This window comes from Hyaena hyaena, unplaced genomic scaffold (assembly GCF_003009895.1).
Source record: "Hyaena hyaena isolate Hyena2069 unplaced genomic scaffold, ASM300989v1 scaffold_88, whole genome shotgun sequence".
In the NCBI taxonomy this organism is placed as follows: domain Eukaryota; kingdom Metazoa; phylum Chordata; class Mammalia; order Carnivora; family Hyaenidae; genus Hyaena; species Hyaena hyaena.
In genome coordinates this window covers 3,133,115-3,151,658 of record NW_024080720.1, presented here as the reverse complement: position 1 = coordinate 3,151,658, position 18,544 = coordinate 3,133,115, and the positions used below count along the sequence as shown (strand labels likewise).

Here is an 18,544-nt window from a genome sequence, read left to right as displayed (position 1 = left end):
GGAAGGAAGGGAAGGAAGGGAAGGAAGGGAAGGAAGGGAAGGAAGGGAAGGAAGGGAAGGAAGGGAAGGAAGGGAAGGAAGGGAAGGAAGGGAAGGAAGGGAAGGAAGGGAAGGAAGGAAGGAAGGAGGGAGGAAGGAGGGGAAGGAAGGAAGGAAGGAAGGAAGGAAGGAAGGAAGGAAGGAAGGAAGGGCTTAGAACAATGCCTGGCACTGTAACCCAGTACATTGTGTATGTGTGAACTTGAGGAAAAAGACTAAAAAGTACTCTGTTCTCCCCATTTCATGGGTGGGGAGTTTGGGGTTTGGAGAGGGGCTTGCCCAAAGCCACAGAGCCCATAGGCTGCAGAGGTAGGATGTGAACCCTGGCAGTCTGAGTCCCCAGCCCACGCTCCAATCTGCAACGCTGGGAAACTTGACTGCTCCCCACCTCGCCTGCTCAGGTCGGCCTGGGCTCTCCCCTCGGAGCCGGTCTCACCTGATATTCCCGAGCGTGGCGATGATGAGGCCCAGGGCCAGCCCGTGGGCCAAGGCCGGCTGCAGCAGCCCAGTGTCCGGCCCGTTCTCAATGACCGACAGGCACCCGATGAAGATGAAGAGGGCCGAGCCCAGCAGTTCAACCAGACAGGGCTGCAGGAACCGCTCGAACCAGGACCCCCGGCACCTGCCACCCATGCTGGGCTCCTTCCTCTTACCCCTGCCAAGTTCAGGGTCACACGCAGACGCGGCCGCCTGCAGCAGGGAAAAGGGAGAGTGGGCACGGGTGGGCAGAAAGCCCCGAGAGCAGCCCCCGGCGCCCCTGCCTTGTGCAGGGTGCAGAGGCGGAGCAGCTGTGGGCTCACCTCCGCAGAGAGCAGGGCCAACGCGGCCGCGCACCTGCTCTCGCCCCAGCTGGCTGGGAAGCCGCACCTGCAGTCCTGGCTCTTATCTCGGGACCGGCTGCTGATCCTGCTTGGGGCTCTGCCCCTTTTAAAGGGCCGCGGAGGCTCCCTGAGGGTGCCAAGAAAGCAATAAAGCGCGCGTGGGAGGTGGCCCTGGGGCCCAAAAGAGGAAACTTTTTTTTTTTTTAAATTTCAACTGGGCAGGGCAGGGGATGGTCAAGGATTGCTGAGCTTTCTGCCAACAAGGGGAGAAGGCGCTGGCCGAGCGCACGCCTGGGGAGCACCCCAGGCCTTCCCCGGCACGAGATGGAGGGCCCAGGGCCCCAGCTCCCTGCGGCTGCCATCAGGGCCCAAAGGACAGCAGCATGTGAGCACAAGGAGGGCCCCATAGGGCTGGGACCCCACGCGGGACCCCACGCGGGAGAGCAATTACTACATGCCTTCTACATGCCAGACCCTGTATATGTATTATCTCATTTAAACCTCACAGCAAGCCTGTGAGGCAGGTACTACTATTATAGAATTTTACACATGGGAAATTGGAGATTCAGGAAAGGTATGTTTCCCAGGGTCACATAGGTTTTTTGTTTTTTGTTTTTTGTTTTTTAATATTTTTATTTATTTCTAGGAGAGAGAAAGCGTGAGCAGGGGAGGGTCAGAGAGAGAGGGAGACACAGACTCTGAAACAGGCTCCAGGCTCTGAGCTGGCAGTCAGCACAGAGCCCAACGTGGGGCTCGAACCCACGAACCGCGAGATCATGACCTAAGCGAAAGTCGGACGCTTAACCGACTAAGCCACCCAGGCGCCCCCCAGGGTCACATAGGTTTTGTGATTGAAAAACTTGTGGGCTGAGTCACAGTGGACAAATACTGCCTGATTCCGCTTATATGAGGTCCCTGAGGTGGTCAGAGTCATAGACAGAGAAAGTAGATAGTGGTTGCCAAGGGCTGGGGGTTAGGCAGAGGGGAATGGAGAGGAGTTGTTTAACAGTTTCAGTTTGGAAGGCTGAAAAAGTTGTAGAGATGGATGGTTACACAGCCATGTTAGTGTACTTAATGCCACTGGACTATACTCTTAAAAGTGGTTAAAATGGTAAATTTTACGATAAGTGTATTTTATCACAATTGGGGAAAAAAACTTGTGGGTTAAGCCACTACAGTCTACTAACTTTTTTAGATGAATGGATGTATAGATGGATGGATGGATGGATGGATGGATGGATGGATGGATGGATGGATAGATGGATGGATGGATGATGGATGGATGGATGGATGGATGGATGGATAGAAAGAGGGAAGGACGAAAGGAGGGAGGGAAGGAAGGAAGGGAGGGATGAAGAAAGAGATAAAGAGGAGAGAGATGGGTTTCTTTATTCATCCATTCAACAAATATTTAAGTACCTACCGTGAACTAGTTCTAAGAGCTAACTGAAAGTGTAGCAGTGAATAAGACGAGCAAAGAATCTTTCAGTGCTTGTAACTATTACCTGAGTATTTTTCTGTACAGAGAGAGATTCATAAAGAAATAACAGATAAAAGGGATACAAGAATGCAGAGAAATGTCTACCCCTTGTTGACCAAACACCACCGCTGCATATCTAACACCGTGCTGAGCATACTGCATCTCTTCACAGCAACCCCATGACTTCTTATCCCTATCTTCAGGGCACAAAGATAAACCAAGGCACAAAGACATTGCAGAACTCGCCCAAGGTTGTGGAGATAAAAAGTATCTGCTCCAGGACAGAGCCAATCCATCAAGGGCTTGCTTGACAGTTTGCTAAAAGCTCTTTTCAGCTAGAGGCTTGGGAATACAGCCCCTCTTCTGAAGATTTGCACATCTCGGAAGGTTTAGGGTGGATTATCTTGAGCCCTGTGCTCTCCCTCCTCTGCTCCCACAGCACACTGTACAAGGTGTCTCATACCCTTCTCCCGTGTCCCTGCAAATGGCAACACAAGACAGTTGTCCAGCCTTGTGCTTCCCCATCTCCTTCACACTTTGCCCAAGTCCTGCCAACAGCTGCTTCCAGAATATGTCTCCCCTGGTTTCACTCAGGCCTTCATGAGTTCTCGCTTAGGGTCTTGGAAAAAAAAAAATCAAATGTTCACAATACACCTGCCAGGTTCTAGGCCCCGCACCGGACACCTCACATGCCTTCCCTCAGTTAACATTTACAGTCATCTGCTACCTTCCCCATGTCACAGGCGGGAACTCCCAGCTAGGGTGACCAGAGCTCCTCATGTGGTGCCCTTGCCTCACCCAGTTTTAATCTGTTCCTCTCGTACTGGGAACCAGCAAGGCACAGGTCAGCACCTGGGTGCAGGTGAGGCTCAGGCTTTTCCCGTGGCCTCAGTGTTCTCTTCTGGAAAAGTGGGCAGATGGCTGTTGTGCACATTACCTGAGACCATGCACTTAGCACAGTGCCCGACTCCGAGCAGGAGCACCTATTACTGTGGTTTGTCGGAGTGCCTGTTCGTCAGAGTAGGCTGCCCATGTAACAAAGGACCTGACATGTTGATGGCTTAACATAATAAAAATCCATTCACTGTTGACATAATAGCAGTCCCTTTATGATATGGTGACTCAGGGACCCAAGCCATTTCCACCTTGGAGACCAACCATGTAGGTCCTCAGATCTTCTGCCAGCGGATGGGAAGAGAGAGGACGTGGGGGACATTCTTATAGGCCAGGCCTAAAATGGCAGATACCACTTTGCTCCATATCTGGTTGACCAGACGTCCATCCTATGGCTTTGCCTGACCACAAAGGAGTCTGGGAAATGTAGTCTGTGTCAGGGAGGAAAAAGGAAGGCGTTCTGTGAGCGCCAGAAATTTCTGCCACATGACTATCACTGCTGTTCCCCAGACCCTCCTCAAAGCCTTCCCTGCATCAAAACCTTTCAGCCCTTCCTGTGGCTTTCAGGGCGAAACCAAACTCCCGGAGCCAGCCACACCCACACAGGCTGTGAGTCCCACCCTGACTCACCTCCGGCCACATGAACTCTTAACGACTCATGGGATGAGCCACGTGCCTGCACCCCTCCCTGCCGGCGCTGTTCCCTTGTTTGGAGTCCTGTTTTGAGCCCCCTGGCCAACCTCCCCTGCACATTTAAATCTCAGATCGGGCGTCCCCTCCCTCACCCCCCAGCCAACTAGATGTCAGCCCTCCAGACACAGAATGCCTCCTCAGCCAGAGCCACGGCCTGTCTCAGCAGCTCTGAAGGCAACGGCTCTCCAGAGAAGACCGTATTGTCACTCACGCACAACAACCCACTTCCACAACCCACCATCTATTGCGTGGACTGCTGTCTCCGTAAGCAACGTGCTGGTCCCCCAACTGCTAGAATAACCCGCGGGCTAGTGAGACAGCGCCTTCCTGAGAACGTGTTGTGCTTGGCAAACTTCTCACCCTTCCAATCCCAGGTCTAGTTGACATGACAGAGGCCTCTGATTTTTCATCCCTGTTTAGAGCCTTGTTTGGTTCAAGATGTCTCTGCCGCTGTGGGCACCATCCACCAGCAGGCCCAGTCACACCTCTCTTCCTTCCGTTCTCACTTTGGTAGCTGCACCGTGGGGCAAGAATGTGATGCCGGCGCCATGCAGCTATCTTGACACCAAGAAGTCCAACTTGCCAGAAGGGTGGATCTTTGATGATATCACCAAGCTGCCAGACTAACCCCAAGATCAACTGCTACAAGCTTTCTTGTAAAAGTAACCTGATCTTCTCAGATTGTGTACCAGGGCACCCCAGAGAGCCATGTTGAACTCACAGAGGGGCTATGGGGGATTAGAAAACATCAAGTGAAATACAGTGATGCTCCATAACTGTCAAACACCATGTGAATTACGAGCTCAAGGTTGTTCAAAGTTGTAATATTAAATGGCCCTACATTCCTCCAATAACCTCATATCTTTGCAAAGCTGGCTTTATGGGAGCTGTGATAATAAAAAAAAAGCAAGTGCTGCATAAAAACCAGTGTGGGAGAGGAAACGTAGGTGGTAGGGTCCAATCTAATTCCAAAGTCTGGGAAGTTGTGCCGTGCCCAAAGGTGCACACATCCCGTGGTAATTAACTGCAGAAGTTAAGAATGGAAGTTATTTAAGGACTCAATTCAACTGAGTTATTTATAGTCATCTGAGAATGAAATAAAAATATAAATAAAACACTTTTCAATATACGTGCATTTTTTTTTTTTCAAATGGCCAAGTTGAGGGGCGCCTAGGTGGCTCAGTCAGTTCACATCTGACTTTGGCTCAGGTCATGATCTCACAGTTTGTGGGTTGGAGCCCTGCATCAGGCTGGTGCTGACAGCTCGGAGCCTGAAGCCTGCTTCAGATTCTGTGTCTCCCTCTCTTTCCCTCCCTCTCCCCCACACCTGCTCTGTCTCTCTTTCAGAAATCAATAAATGTTGAAAAAATGTTAAGAATGGCTAAGTTGTTAGGACATAAATACTACATCCCCCCCCCCCCCTTTGGATCTGTTTAATCAATAGAACTAGTAGATATTCCTTTTGGGCCAGGAACGTGGGGAACCAGGACAGTTTGGGAGCCTGTGAACTGAACAATGTATGTCCCATGTCAGGAGCAGGGAGCTGAGTTTTCTATCACTGGAAGCAGAGAACATTTCCGGCTGGTACACCCTCTCCCGGTTCCCTGGCCACACCAGGCTTTCGATTTACTCATTTCTTCTGCAAACCAGCCAACAGTTGTAATGCAGAGGCTTGACAATCCAGGCTGATCCTGAGCCGGGCCATGGCAGAAACTAAAAGCAGAGCTCTCTGACTCTCCTGACACTGTGGCTTCATTTCCATCTAAATAGTCCTGATGTTGTTTTCAGCCCATGGTGACCAGGATAGTGGTTGGAAATGAGTCTAGTTTTTTTTCTCTCTGCTAAACTGCAGGGTTCATTTAAGCCATTTTTTTCCTTGAAGAACCTTTCCTATTTTCACCCTGCAGTGTCAAGTTCAAACATTGATGCCTGGGTATCAGACATCAGACACGTAGGTTACTTCGGAACCCCTTACAGCCAGAGGGTCATTGGACTCAAGAAGCAGCCTGCTAAGTCTCATCAGTGAGGGTTCATTGTCAAACGGTAGAATTATGGCTACTGTGCACTGAGCACCACAAGCTTATTCCATATGCATGATTAGAATGTTCTCATGTCTTTTTTTTTTTTTTCCTTTGGCTTTTACCTTTTGTCTACTATCCAAAGTAAATAACTCTGCAGAAGAGGAAAACCAAATGGTCAACAAACATGTAAAGACAATCTCTCTAAATGCCAGAAAAAGAAACTTCAAATTAAAGCAATAGGACAGAATTCTTTTTTTTTTTTTTTTAAGTAGGCTCTGTTCCTAGGGCAGAGCCCTGCATGGGGCTTGAACTCACAACCTGCTGATCAACACCTGAGCTGAGATCAAGAGTCACACACTTAACTGACAGAGCCACCCAGGCACCTCCAGAACACATTTTTTTTTTTTAATGGTTAGTATTTTGGGAGAGAGAGAAACACAGAGTGCAAGTGGGGAAGGGGTGGAGAGAGAGGGAGACATAGAATCCTAAGCAGGCTCCAGGCTCTGAGCTGTCAGCACGGACCCAGATGTGGGGCTCGAACTCACAACTGCAAGATCATGACCTGAGCCAAAGTCAGACGCTTAACCGACTGAGCCACCTAGGCACCCCATTTTTAAAAACAGATTAACATCCCATACTGACAGAGACCTGCATTGCTGGCAGAAGTGTAAATTGCTACAATATTCTGTAACACAATCTTGCAATAGTTATTAAATATTTAAACTCACAGACCCAGGGAGCCTTGTATTTGAAAATCAACCCTATGAAAGAAAACCTCCAGTAGATTAGAGTATATGAAAGGGACATTGATTTCATCATTGTTTATTGTAGAAAAATCTGAGAACTCCTTGAAAGATCATAATTACGAAAACAATTGAAGTAGGCAGTGTCTACCCCAGAATGTGTTTCCCATAGTTCTTTCTGTACACCTTCAAGCCTTTGGATGGTCTCTTTCTTTTACCCACGCTGCTCCCTAAATCTGGCAAAACCTTACTCATCCTTCAAGTCGGAACAAAGGTACGAAAATGTTTGCAAAGGAAGCAAGAGAGAAAGTATCATGGAAAATGTAAATCATGTGGGCTAACAATTCGATGCGGGTCACAAAGTAGAAGAAGCCAGACACGGAAAATCACATGCCATACAATATAAAGTTCAAAACAAAGCCAAGCCAAGGCCGGGGCACGTGGAGATTTCCAGGGCGCTGCCACCTTCTGTCTCATGATTGGGATGCTAGCGACAGGGTGAGTTGTTTGTGAAAAGTCACTGAGCTGGCACAGGGTGTGTGGTTTTCTGTGTGTATATTATACTTCAGTAAAAAGTTACAAATAAAACCGGTCTGTGTTTAGGAAGTTACCTTTTGGACAAACCAGGAGGGGATTTGCAGGTGAATCTAGGGTCCCTAGAACACTGAATTCGGTCTGTGTTGCCATGTTTTAGGCCCATAATAATATAAGAATATGCCATTTTAGAAACTGCCTTTAAAAAGCAGAAGGGCTTTAACTATACCCTTTATTGTTCCAGTAATTGAAATTGTTGTCAATAACGACAAACGACAAACGTGACAAACTTTAGGGGTCAATGAGTCCTATCCCAGACCTCCTACTGGGCATTTATCAAACTTGACCTTGCTGATTCTTCACGGCAATCTTGAGAGGCAGGTATTGTCCCCATTTTGCAGATGTGGAAAGCAAAGTTCAGGGGCCTGGCGACTCAGTGAAGGTCACAGGTAACTGGGCTCAGAATTACTTTGCTAACCGGAGAGCCTATGCTTTTCAGGTAAACGATCTCAAAATAGAAACCAGAATTTTTAATTTTTTAATGATTTCTTAAGCAACTTTACTGAGGTATAGTAGATAGATAATACATTACACATATTTAAAGTGTACAGTTGACGTTTTGACATTAAGTCCACAGCATGAGAGCTTCATTGCAATCAAGACAGCAAATGTATGTATTGTCCCTCGATGTTCCCTTGTGACCCTGTTCTTGTCTGCAGGCAAACACTAATCTGTTTTCTTTTTTTTATGTTTATTTATTTTGAGAGAGAGAGGAAGAGAGAGACAGAGAATGAGTGGGGGAGGGGCAGAGAGGAAGAGAGAATCCCAAGACGGCTCCACACAGAGCCCAACACAGGGCTTGAACCCACCAACCATGAGATCATGACCTGAGCCAAAATCATGAGTCGGACACCTAACCCACTGAGCCCCCCAGGCACCCCACTAATCTGTTTTCCGCCACTATATATGTTTGAGTTTTCCAGAATTTTCCGTAAGTGAAACCAAGCAGTATGTGCTCTTTTTCATCTGGCTTCTTCCCCTCGGTGTATTTGTTTTAGCTTCACCCAGGTTCTAGCACGCACGAGGTCCCTTTCCTTTGGTTGCTTGGCCGGCTCCACTGTGTGATCAGACCCCAGCCTCATCCCCCACTGGTCCGTGGATGGGCATTGTTCCAGTTTTGGATGCTGCCAATACGGCTGCTGTGAGCATTTTTGTACAAGTCTTCCAACGACGTGTGTTGTCATTTCCCTTGAGTGACTGCCTAAGAGACGCATGGTGGGTGTGAATTTAACTTCTTTTTAAATTTTTGTTTTATGTCTTTATTTTGAGAGACAGAGACAGAGAGCAAGTGGGGGAGGGGCAAAGAGAGAGGGAGACTCAGAATGGGAAGCAGGCTCCAGGCTCTGAGCTGCCAGCACAGAGCCCTGATGTGGGGCTTGAACCCACGTACTGTGAGATCATGACCTGAGCCAAGTTGGACCCTTAACCAACCGAGCCACCCAGGCGCCCTGTGAATTTAACTTTTAAGAAAGAGCCAAGCTGTTTTCCACAAGGGAAAATGGTTGCACGGTCCCGCCCCTGCCGTATGAGGGTTCCGGTCTCTCCTGATCATCACCAACAGGGGGTATGAGTCTTTTGGAGTTCAGACATTCTAATTTACACTGATTATGACTCATTTTCTTGACCTTTTGTTTTTCATGTGCTGAGTTGCCAGCAGCCTATCTTCTTTGCTGAAATGTCTGTTCAAAGCTTTCAAGCCCATACGTTAAATATTTGGTTGATTGTTTTCTTACTATTAAGTTTTGGGAGTAGCATATATACTCCGGATACAAGTCCTTTTCCAGTGATGTGTTTGGCAACATTTTCTCCTAGTCAGAGGCTTGTCCTCTGCACTGAAAACTTAGTATTTGAACCATTTTTAAGTGTGCTATTCAGGGGTATTAAATGCACTCACATTACTGGGCAGCCATTATGACATCCATCGACAGAATTTTTCCATCTTCTCAGACCAGAATTCTTTTTTTTTTTTTTTTAATATTTTATTTATTTCTAGGAGAGAGAGAGACAGCATGAGCAGGGGAGGGTCAGAGAGAGAGGGAGTGACAGACTCTGAAACAGGCTCCAGGCTCTGAGCTGGCAGTCAGCACAGAGTCCGACGCGGGGCTCGAACCCACGAACCGCGAGGTCATGACCTGAGCGAAAGTTGGACGCTTAACCGACTAAGCCACCCGGGCGCCCCTAGAATTCTTTACCCATCAATGACTTCCCATCCTCTGGGCCCCTCCGTCCCTGGCAACCACCTCTGTCTCTGAATTTGACTACCTCATATAAGTGGAATCAGTATCTGTCCTTTATGTCTGGCTAATTTCACTTCGCATAATGTCCTCAAGGTAGGACAGGAAGAGAGGTAAATTAGGTAGAGAGGGAAAGGTCAGGACCTGAGGACCCTGGGTGCCGAAAAAGTTTTGGAACAACTGGGAGTGGCTGATCACAGCCAACGCCCTCAGGAGTAAGGCTCCTCTTAAGAGCAGACACCACCTACTCCCCGTCAGGGTCCCTTTAAGAATTTGACAAAGACCTGACTAAAAGTAAGTAGTGGATCACAAAACGTATGACCCACAGGGAATGACAGAATGATATGGCCACACACCAGTCTGACCCCTCACACAATGGGGTCAAGCCAATCAGGGATGCACAGCACAGCATCTAGAGCGATCCAGCCAGTAAGGGTGGGCCTGAGAAGGAATGACGGGGGAGGGAGTCGAGGGGTGACCAGGACCTTATAAAACAACGACCATCACCTGTAGTGACGAGCATTCACTTTCGGATGCCCTCTCTCAGTAAAGAGAGCTTTACGGCTATTCTTCCTTTCTGATCCGATCCTCTAATAAACTTCCTCCTGCTGCTCATTCTGTGTCCACCTCTTTATTCCAAAGCAGCAAAACAATGAATCCCGGGTATTGGGTAAAAAATCCTGCAATAAAGCTGCCACCCACACGGTAGCAGGTGTCGGAACTCCCCTCCTTTTAAAGACTGTATACTAGTCCATTGCACGGAGATGCCACATTTTGTTCATCCGTTCGGCCGTCGATGGGTATTTGGGTTCTTTCCACCTTATGGTTATTGGGAATAATGCTATTATGAACATGGGTATAATACTCCTTTCTTGATTGCTAACAGCAAGAGAAGGAACTTCTTTTCTTAAAATTACAGAAGTCATCCCCTTTTCCTCTGTGGCAGTGGCTGGCTTCACTAACATCTCTGTCTCTCTTTCTGTGTGTCTCTCTGTCACTTGCTCTCTCTCTTGCTCGGTCCTGGTAATGGATATGTGGCATTAGTGTCTACTGAAGATCTAACCCCTCTTTGTTTGGGCGACGGCCTCTTGATTTTCCTGGGGGAAAGCACGGGTCTTCAGTTGGTCATCGGCTCACACAATTTGGGAAGAGCTGACAGCCTTCCCCCACCACTCAGCCCCCCAGCCTGTCCTCCCCACCCTCCAAGGGCCGGACATGCACCTGGGTCCTGCCAACCAGACACTCGAGGCCAACCTGATGGACTTGGGGACGAGCTTACGGTCCAAGTCAGGCCACAAACATGCAATTCCAGGCATTTTTTCTGGAGATTTTGGGGAATGAGATGTGCTCTTCCTCCTGAGTTGCCAGGGAAGGGGGTGGTGGTTGGGAGGGGCTGGGGGGGGGGCCGGGAGCCACCAGCAGCCATCACCACTGTCTTGATGGATGGGCCCAGAGAGAACAGAAAACATTCCGAGGAAAAGAAAGCAAACAGGGAGAAGAGGATGGCTGACATGGATACTATGTCCGCCCCCGCCCCCCCCCCCCCCCACCGCCAGCCCCCCGATCCAGCCATGCGGGGTTTTTCCTGGCCTTTTCAGGTCTTTTTTCCTTCTTCAGCCCAGTTGGAGCTGAGTTTCCTTCCCTGGCAAAAAAAGAAAAGAAAAAAAAAACTCCTACTTAACATATTCTCTTTTCTTCTCCAGCTTTTGCTTTTTGGGTTTCCAAATTCTGAAATCTGAGCAAGCAGACCTTTCCTTGGTGTGTCAGGACCACAGACAATTGTTGGCGGGTGCGGGGCAGGGCAATGCCTTAGTCACCCGGAGGCGCACCTGCCTACCCAGAATGGAGATGATTAAGAGATAAGCTCTTACGACCTTGGCAGTCGGATCAGGGGGAATGTGTCAGACACATAAAGAACTGTTACATAAGGCAAACCGTGCGGGCAAAAGCCACCTTCCGATGAACAGCCCCGGAGTTGGCGGCTGCCACCGTGATGACCCGACCTTGGGCCACCAGCGTGTGGCCTCTTTGTCACGACACCAGGAATTCAGACAGTAAGGCAGACATTCTCGTTCCCAACCGTCCTCTCTGGGAATGCAAACACGTCGGTGAGAATAAGCATCCTTGAAGGGAAGGGGAGGAAAAGGAGGTGGGACCAGGTGGGACCCCAGCCGGCAGCCCAATGCAGAGGGCTCAGGGGACATGGCGACCTCTGGGTGAAGTGACAAGGGGGCACCCATGCTGGGCCAGGGCTTTCCGGGCTGGGGCGAGAATGGAAGTCAAGTGGCGCTGGACTGCAATGGGTGCAGGACCCCGGAGCAGGAGGGGCGGGGGGGCGGGGGGGGACTCTGCTCAGTTTACTGTGGCTTCTTAAATAAAAAACTAGAACCTGGAGGTGATGGTGTGAGATGGGAAGGGGGTTACGTTCAGCCACAGGCGCGAGGGCCCCGGGATGTCAACGGCTCACCCCAGGCGCGGCAGGTTCTAGCTCTCCTCGAGTCCTGCCAGCAGCACGGAGAGACAGGTCTTATACTTGTTAACCCATTTTATGGATGAGAGAATGGAGGCCCAGAGACGGGAGGTCCATGCTCAGGACCACACAGCTGTGAACTCTGGAGCTGGAATTTGGATGCAAGACTGCATCCAGACTGGTGCCTTTTATATTCTTTAAATTTGGTGAAATGTCACCCTACACTCCGCAACTCTTTGGTGCAGAGCAAAACAAAAGGGCCCACAGTGACTGAGCTGAATGCAAACAGGCTCTTCAAGCGACCTGCCCCAAAACAGCCAGAGGCCCTCGCCGACCAGTCACAACCCCGCACAGTTCCTCAGCTTACCAAAAATGGGAAAATTCCACCCACCCCCAGGGTCCCTCACTCCGCCCTATGACCGCGGCCCCTCAACACCTCACCTCGTAGAAGAGAGTCTCTCTTGGGGCACCTGGATGGCTTAGTTGGTTAAGCGTCTGACTTTCGCTTAGGTCATGATCTCGCAGTTCGTGGGTTCGAGCCCCGCGTCGGGCTCTGTGCTGACTGCCAGCTCAGAGCCTGGAGCCTGTTTCAGTCTGTGACTCCCTCTCTCTCTGACCCTCCCCTGCTCACGCTGTCTCTCTCTCTCTCCTAGAAATAAATAAAACATTAAAAAAAAAAAAAAAGAGAGTCTCTCTTTTGCTGTCCTGCCCACTGCAGTATTCAATAAATTCTTAATAAACTGCAGTGTCTTCAACAAACTCTTATCTCTTTGGTTCTGCTTTGGGTGAATTCTTTCACTTCCTGCGCCGCCGGCCTCCACCTCATCAGAGCACCCCACATTTGGTGCCCCCCATTCCGATAGGGACACCCCACATTTAGGTTTGGCGACTCACTGTGCAAACTGTTTTATGTCTGTAATCGTGGACACACATGTGCGCAGATGAAGTACAAGTGCAGAGCAGTGGTACCTGTCTGCTCAGGGGAAATACAAGCAACTCCATCTACCCGAATTATAAGAATTTTTTCTTTGATATACAAATTGCTACCAGGTAAAAAAAAAGCTTCCGTTTAAGATAAGGCATACCTCATTTTTCAAGGAATTCTTCATTAAAGCCAGGAGTGAATAATATGCTAGAATCAAAATACTCAGTTCCTTGATATCTGGTGAGTTTTTTAAATGAGTTTTTTAAGGCTAAATATGTGGAAATTTATAACAGAGTTCAAAATCATGAATTAAAATGTCTAAACAGTGTTAGGAAAACGGGCTAGCCTTATTTAAAAAAAACAGAAACAAATAAGGGTGAATCTTTGTTTCATTCTGTACTTCAAAATATAGAATAAACCAAAGGTTAAAACGTAATAGAAAGACCATAAAAGCACTAAAATAAAACACAGGCAAATGCTTTTGTAATCATAAAAGGGGAGAGGCTTGACATGCCTCCTAGACACTTATTATATAGTAAAAGGTTCTAATGATCTGAACCAGGTAAAATATAAAACATAAAATAGAAAGGAAAAATGATTACCAGAAATAAGATAAATGAAAACCTGGAGGGAAGAATATTGCCCACAAATGATAAAGTGTTACTATCTCTATTATGAAAGATTTGATTTCACAAATCAATGTGAAAAAAAAATCAGAGATAAATGGGCAAAAAGCACCAATAGGGAATTTATATATAATAAATTCACAATAATATGCGAAAAGATAGTCATGGTAAGTGTAAGAACATAGCAAGTACAGACATCATTTGGGAATGAGACATCATTTTTTCCCACTTACTGGACTGAAAAATTAAAAGTCTGATAATATCCAGTGTTGGTAAGTATGTGGTGAAATAGGATGTCTTGCACATAACTGATGAGACCATAAGTCTCATCAAAATGAGAATATTTTGACGATATGTATCACAGAGCAAAATATCATATGCTCTGACCTTTTAATTCTATTTCTAGGAATTTACCCTTTGGGGGTAAATAGATTAGTGTGAAGGGGTTTACACACAGTGTTTGATTGCCACACTATGTATAATAGCAAATTAATATGGAAGCCACATAAATGTACATTAACAGAAGACTACTTAAGTAAATAGTTTTTTAAATGAGGATGTGTACTAGCAGTTGGCAAACTATGGCCTATGGGCCAACTCTGGCTGGTTTCCTGGTTTTTTATTGAATAAAATCTAAGCAGGTTTTTACATTTTAAATGGTTAACTACCTCTGTAATACCCTCTTGACCTCACAGTCAAAAATATTAATGATCTGCCCCTTTAAAAAAAAAAAATTGCCAGCCTCTGCATGTAGATCTCTATGTAGTGTTGTAGGAATTTTGGAATAAAAATGTAATTTATAGGGGCGCCTGGGTAGCTCAGTTAGCTAAGCATCCAACTTCAGCTCAGGTGCTCTCTGCTATCAGTGCAAAGCCTGCTTCAGAAACTCTGTCCCCTTCTCTCTCTGTCCCTCCCCTGCTCGTTCTCTCTCTCAAAAAATAAACATTTAAAAAATGTAACTTATAAAATCACAGCATGTGTCATATGATTCGATTTAGGTAAAATTAAATACGTATACCGTATGTGACTGCATGGAGAGATTCCTGAAATATATCCCCTGTATACTAATTATCACTATCTTTTGATGGTATAAAGATGTTTTAACCAACTGAGCCACCCAGGTGCCCCTTGGATGGTATAAAAGATGCTTTAAATTCTACTTTAAAAGGAGACCTAATTATATAGAAAGACATCATGTTCTTTCATGTTCAGCAGGGGGCCATCTATGCAGTAATTCAGAGACCAGCTGCTTCCCTCCTATGTCCCCACAATTATAAATTTTTGGCTCCCAAGGTTGTCAGAAAAGGAGACTAGAAAAGGCAGAGAAGGAGACCCACTTCTTAGCCCCATCAGGGGCAGCAGGACCCTTATCATTTCCCTTGGCATCCCACTGGTGAGAACTAGTCACATGACCACATCTTGGCACGGCATGCTGGGAAATGTAGTCTGAGGCTGGACAGCGGCTTCAAATCAATCCGTCTTCCCAACACTGCGGAAGGAAAGAAGGAATACTTGGGGGATAGCAAACTAAACCTGCCAAAGAATTTCCTAAGGAAAAGTACACGTGAGAATATCCAAGAGAGAAACAGGAGAAATAGAGGGAACTGGCTTTACCAGGTTCCAAGTAACAACAATTAAAATAGGTTCGATAGTTTAGGAGTGGAGTGGAAACAAATAGACAAGCCACTGGACTGAAGAGCCTAGGAAGAGCCACAGATATTTTTAGGAATTTAGTTTATGATAAAAATGAGGTTTCAAATCAGTGGGAGTACAAGGATAGTGGGACATTAGGTAACCTTTGGGGAAATAAAACAAAACTGGACCATTATCTCTTCTTTACAAAAAAAATAACTTCGGGGCTCCTGGGTGGTTCAGACTGTTAAGCGTCCGACTCTTGGTTTCAGGTCAGGTGGTGATAGGACAGTTGGGGGCAGTGAGCCCCGAGTCGGTCTCTGCGCTGCCAGCTGCCGAGCCTGCTTGGGATTCTGTCTCCCTCTCTCTCTCTGACCCTCCCCCGCTAGCTCACTCTCTCCCTCTCAAAATAAGTCAGTAAACGTTTTTTAAAAAACAAAATAAAGTAACTTTCAGACAGAGTAAAACTTTAGATGTAAAAAATCTAAAAGAATGTGGATTAATTAATTTTTACTATTGAAATGGGGACGCACGACCTTTCTGAGCAGGACACAAAACACATACCACGTACAGAAAAAGACCGACAATTTTGACAAGGCTGCAAAAGCAATCCAAAGGAGAAAGCTTTTTCAACAAATTATGGTGAAGTAGTTGGACATCCACAGGCAAAAATAAATAAATTAAATTTAAAAAAAAAGAACTTCAACCAAAGTCTCACATCTCATAAAAAGTGAATTCAAAATGGATCATAGACTTACATGTAAATTCTAAAACTATAAAACTTCTAGGAAAAAAACATAAGAGAATATCTTCAGGATCTAGAGCTAGGCAAGATAAAGAATTCTTAGATTTGGTACCAATTTTTGCTCTTCAAAAAATTCTGTAAGGGAATGAAGTAACAAATTTGGCCTGGGAGAAAATCTTTTCTTTTACTCTTTTTTAATGGAAACAGAGTCCCTTAAGCAGTTTATGCATATTTCTTCATTGTCCCCCCTCTATGGAGATTTTTCTAGACTTTTTTTCTTCCTAATCTCTCCTCCATCAAGTTTTAATGCCACAGACACACTAAATCTGTTCATGTACTTTGGCTCCTTGGAAGGGTTCAAACCACCCTCCAAGAAATAATTTTTGCCCCATTGGAAGCAGGATCACCTCCACTGGGAAGGGACGCCCAGCAAGGATCCTTGTGGGCCCCTGGGAAGTCTCCGTGACTCCAGAGGAAATGTGTGCCCCCTTTGAAGCCCCTTTGAAGCTCCTGCCAAGTGGCCATGCTCTCTCCTTGACCATCCAGACTCTCTGACAGCCAGAAACTCTCCTCCTGCCCTCTCCTCCCACCTCAACCCCGGATCCCCCTCACCTGGCACGTCCCTCACACCTCCCACAGCATTTCCTGGGCTTGCCACAAGATACTGAAATGGCCAAGTTCTTTATCAAGGCCATGGCTACATGGTTCTCTGCGAGTGCAGAGACCATGTCCGCTGGGTCCATGCCGCTCAGCACAGAATCGTTACTGAAAAAACCCATCAACCAAGGGTTGCCTTCTTCCCTGCAACCCTCACACCCCCACACTTGTATTGGTTAGCTACTGAAGGATAACCCAGTATCCTCAAACACGGTGACTTAAAACAATAACCATTCACAGAGCTCACGATTCTGCAAGTCGGCTGGGCAGTTCTTCTAGTCTGGGCCGGCTCGGTTGATGTCGTCTGCATTCTCCTGAACATCTGTGGTCCGCTGGTGTGTTGGCTGGGGCCGGAGTCTAGGGAGGGCCTCGTCTCGGACAGCTCATCTCTGCTCCACGTGGTCTTCCCATCCCACAGGCCAGCTGGGGCTTATTCACACCTTGGTCACCACACGGTTCCCCAGCAGTGAGAACAGGAGAACCTCAGTGGCAAGCACCTCCAAGTTGATGCCCGTGTCTTGTTTCTTATTGTTCCATTGGCCAAAGCAAATCGCATGGCCATTCCTGATTCAAGCTGCAGAGGGAGACTATGGAAGACTTTATGGCCATTCCTTGGGATCTGCCACACCTCACCACCAGCACCAAAGCCAAAAGCTGCTGCCCTTTGTGACTCTTTCTCACCTTGGTTTCCTGCAGTCTTCCTGCCCGCATGATTTCCCCAGGAAATCCCAAGAGCCCCACTTCCTCTCAACCTTCAAGGACCACCTCCACCTCCCTCAGTGGGTCCCATCTCCTTACATCTCTAAATGCTTCCCCCCTGCAAGCCTTGATCCACCCTCGGGGCTCAGACCTCCTGCACTCAAACTCAGCCACAATTGGGAAACAATGGGTGGGTAAAACCAGAACAATGAGCCTTACCTGAGTTCCCAAGAGTTCTCCCAGGTCACTTTATTACTCAATCACTGAGTTTAACAAGTTCTCTGTTTGCAGACAGAGCAAGATGATTTCTCTGAGCTTAGCAAGGTTTTGAATCTCCTTTCCTATCTTCCTTTCTCTCTGGGGACTCACCAGCCACTGTGGGTTGGCCTTGAGAGGTGCCTCACTTGGAATGGTACCATATTATTGCAAGAGTTGTTGCTACTGGACGTATCTTTGTCCCCCCTCTTGTGTTGATCTTTAAGTAAGAGCCTACCAGGTATCACCATATTCATAACCTACTGAGCTGACCATCATTAATGATAGTAACTGAGTCCCCCACATCTGAATTCCAAAGATGTTTACCCAGAGTAGCTATAAATCAAATACCTTGATAAGGTAGGATTACATCATCTTTCACACCATCACTACTGAGTCATTAGAGCACTCAGCACCGTAATTATATTAGTTTATTTATTTGTTCATCCGCTTCACTGTCTCTCAGTGTCTGCATAGAAGGTGCTTGATAAATACTTGTGGAATGAATAAAAACGATGACAAGCTCAGGGAGCAATCATGAAGAAAACAAAGAAGGTGCCGAGTTACAGCAACAGGGGAAATTTACACAGGGTGAGCAGGGGAGAGCTTTTCTAAGGAGCTGATGTTTCAACTAAGCCTTAAGGGGTAAGGCTGAGTCAGGAAAGGGAACGGCAGGTGCGTAGGCCAGCAGAGGCAGAGTTTGGGCAGGTTAAAGAGAAGAAAGAAGGCAGGGCTAGAAGAAGTGTCACGGGCAGGAGGAGAGTGGCACAGAATGACTAGGAGACGTGAGGAGGGACCAGCCTACATAGAGGCTTGGGGCTTGTGAGCCGTGGGAAGGAGATGGACTTCATTCCAAAGGGAAGAGGAGGTCTTGGGAGTTTTAGGTGAGGGTTTGAATGGCCCATTTTCTATTTGAGGCAGCTGTTTTGGAATGAAGCTCTCCCCATTGTACAGACTCTTATACTCTCTTATGAAGACCTTAGCCCCTCCCCCTGGGTGGCTTTTAAAAACATTTG

The 18,544-nt window shown here is 47.1% G+C and overlaps 1 protein-coding gene across 1 annotated transcript in view; it reads right to left on the bottom strand.

Annotated features, from left to right (window-relative positions):
- Nucleotides 1-17,108, bottom strand: part of AQP8 (aquaporin 8) — a 23,915-nt gene extending 6,807 nt beyond the window's left edge. The window contains exons 1-2 of the mRNA XM_039234432.1: nucleotides 16,822-17,108; nucleotides 476-729 (exon numbers count right to left, since the gene is read on the bottom strand). Coding sequence (XP_039090363.1) covers nucleotides 476-729; nucleotides 16,822-16,896 — 329 coding nt within the window. The 5' untranslated portion in view covers nucleotides 16,897-17,108. The remainder of the gene's footprint in view (nucleotides 1-475; nucleotides 730-16,821) is intronic.
- Between the last annotated feature and the right edge of the window lie 1,436 nt (nucleotides 17,109-18,544).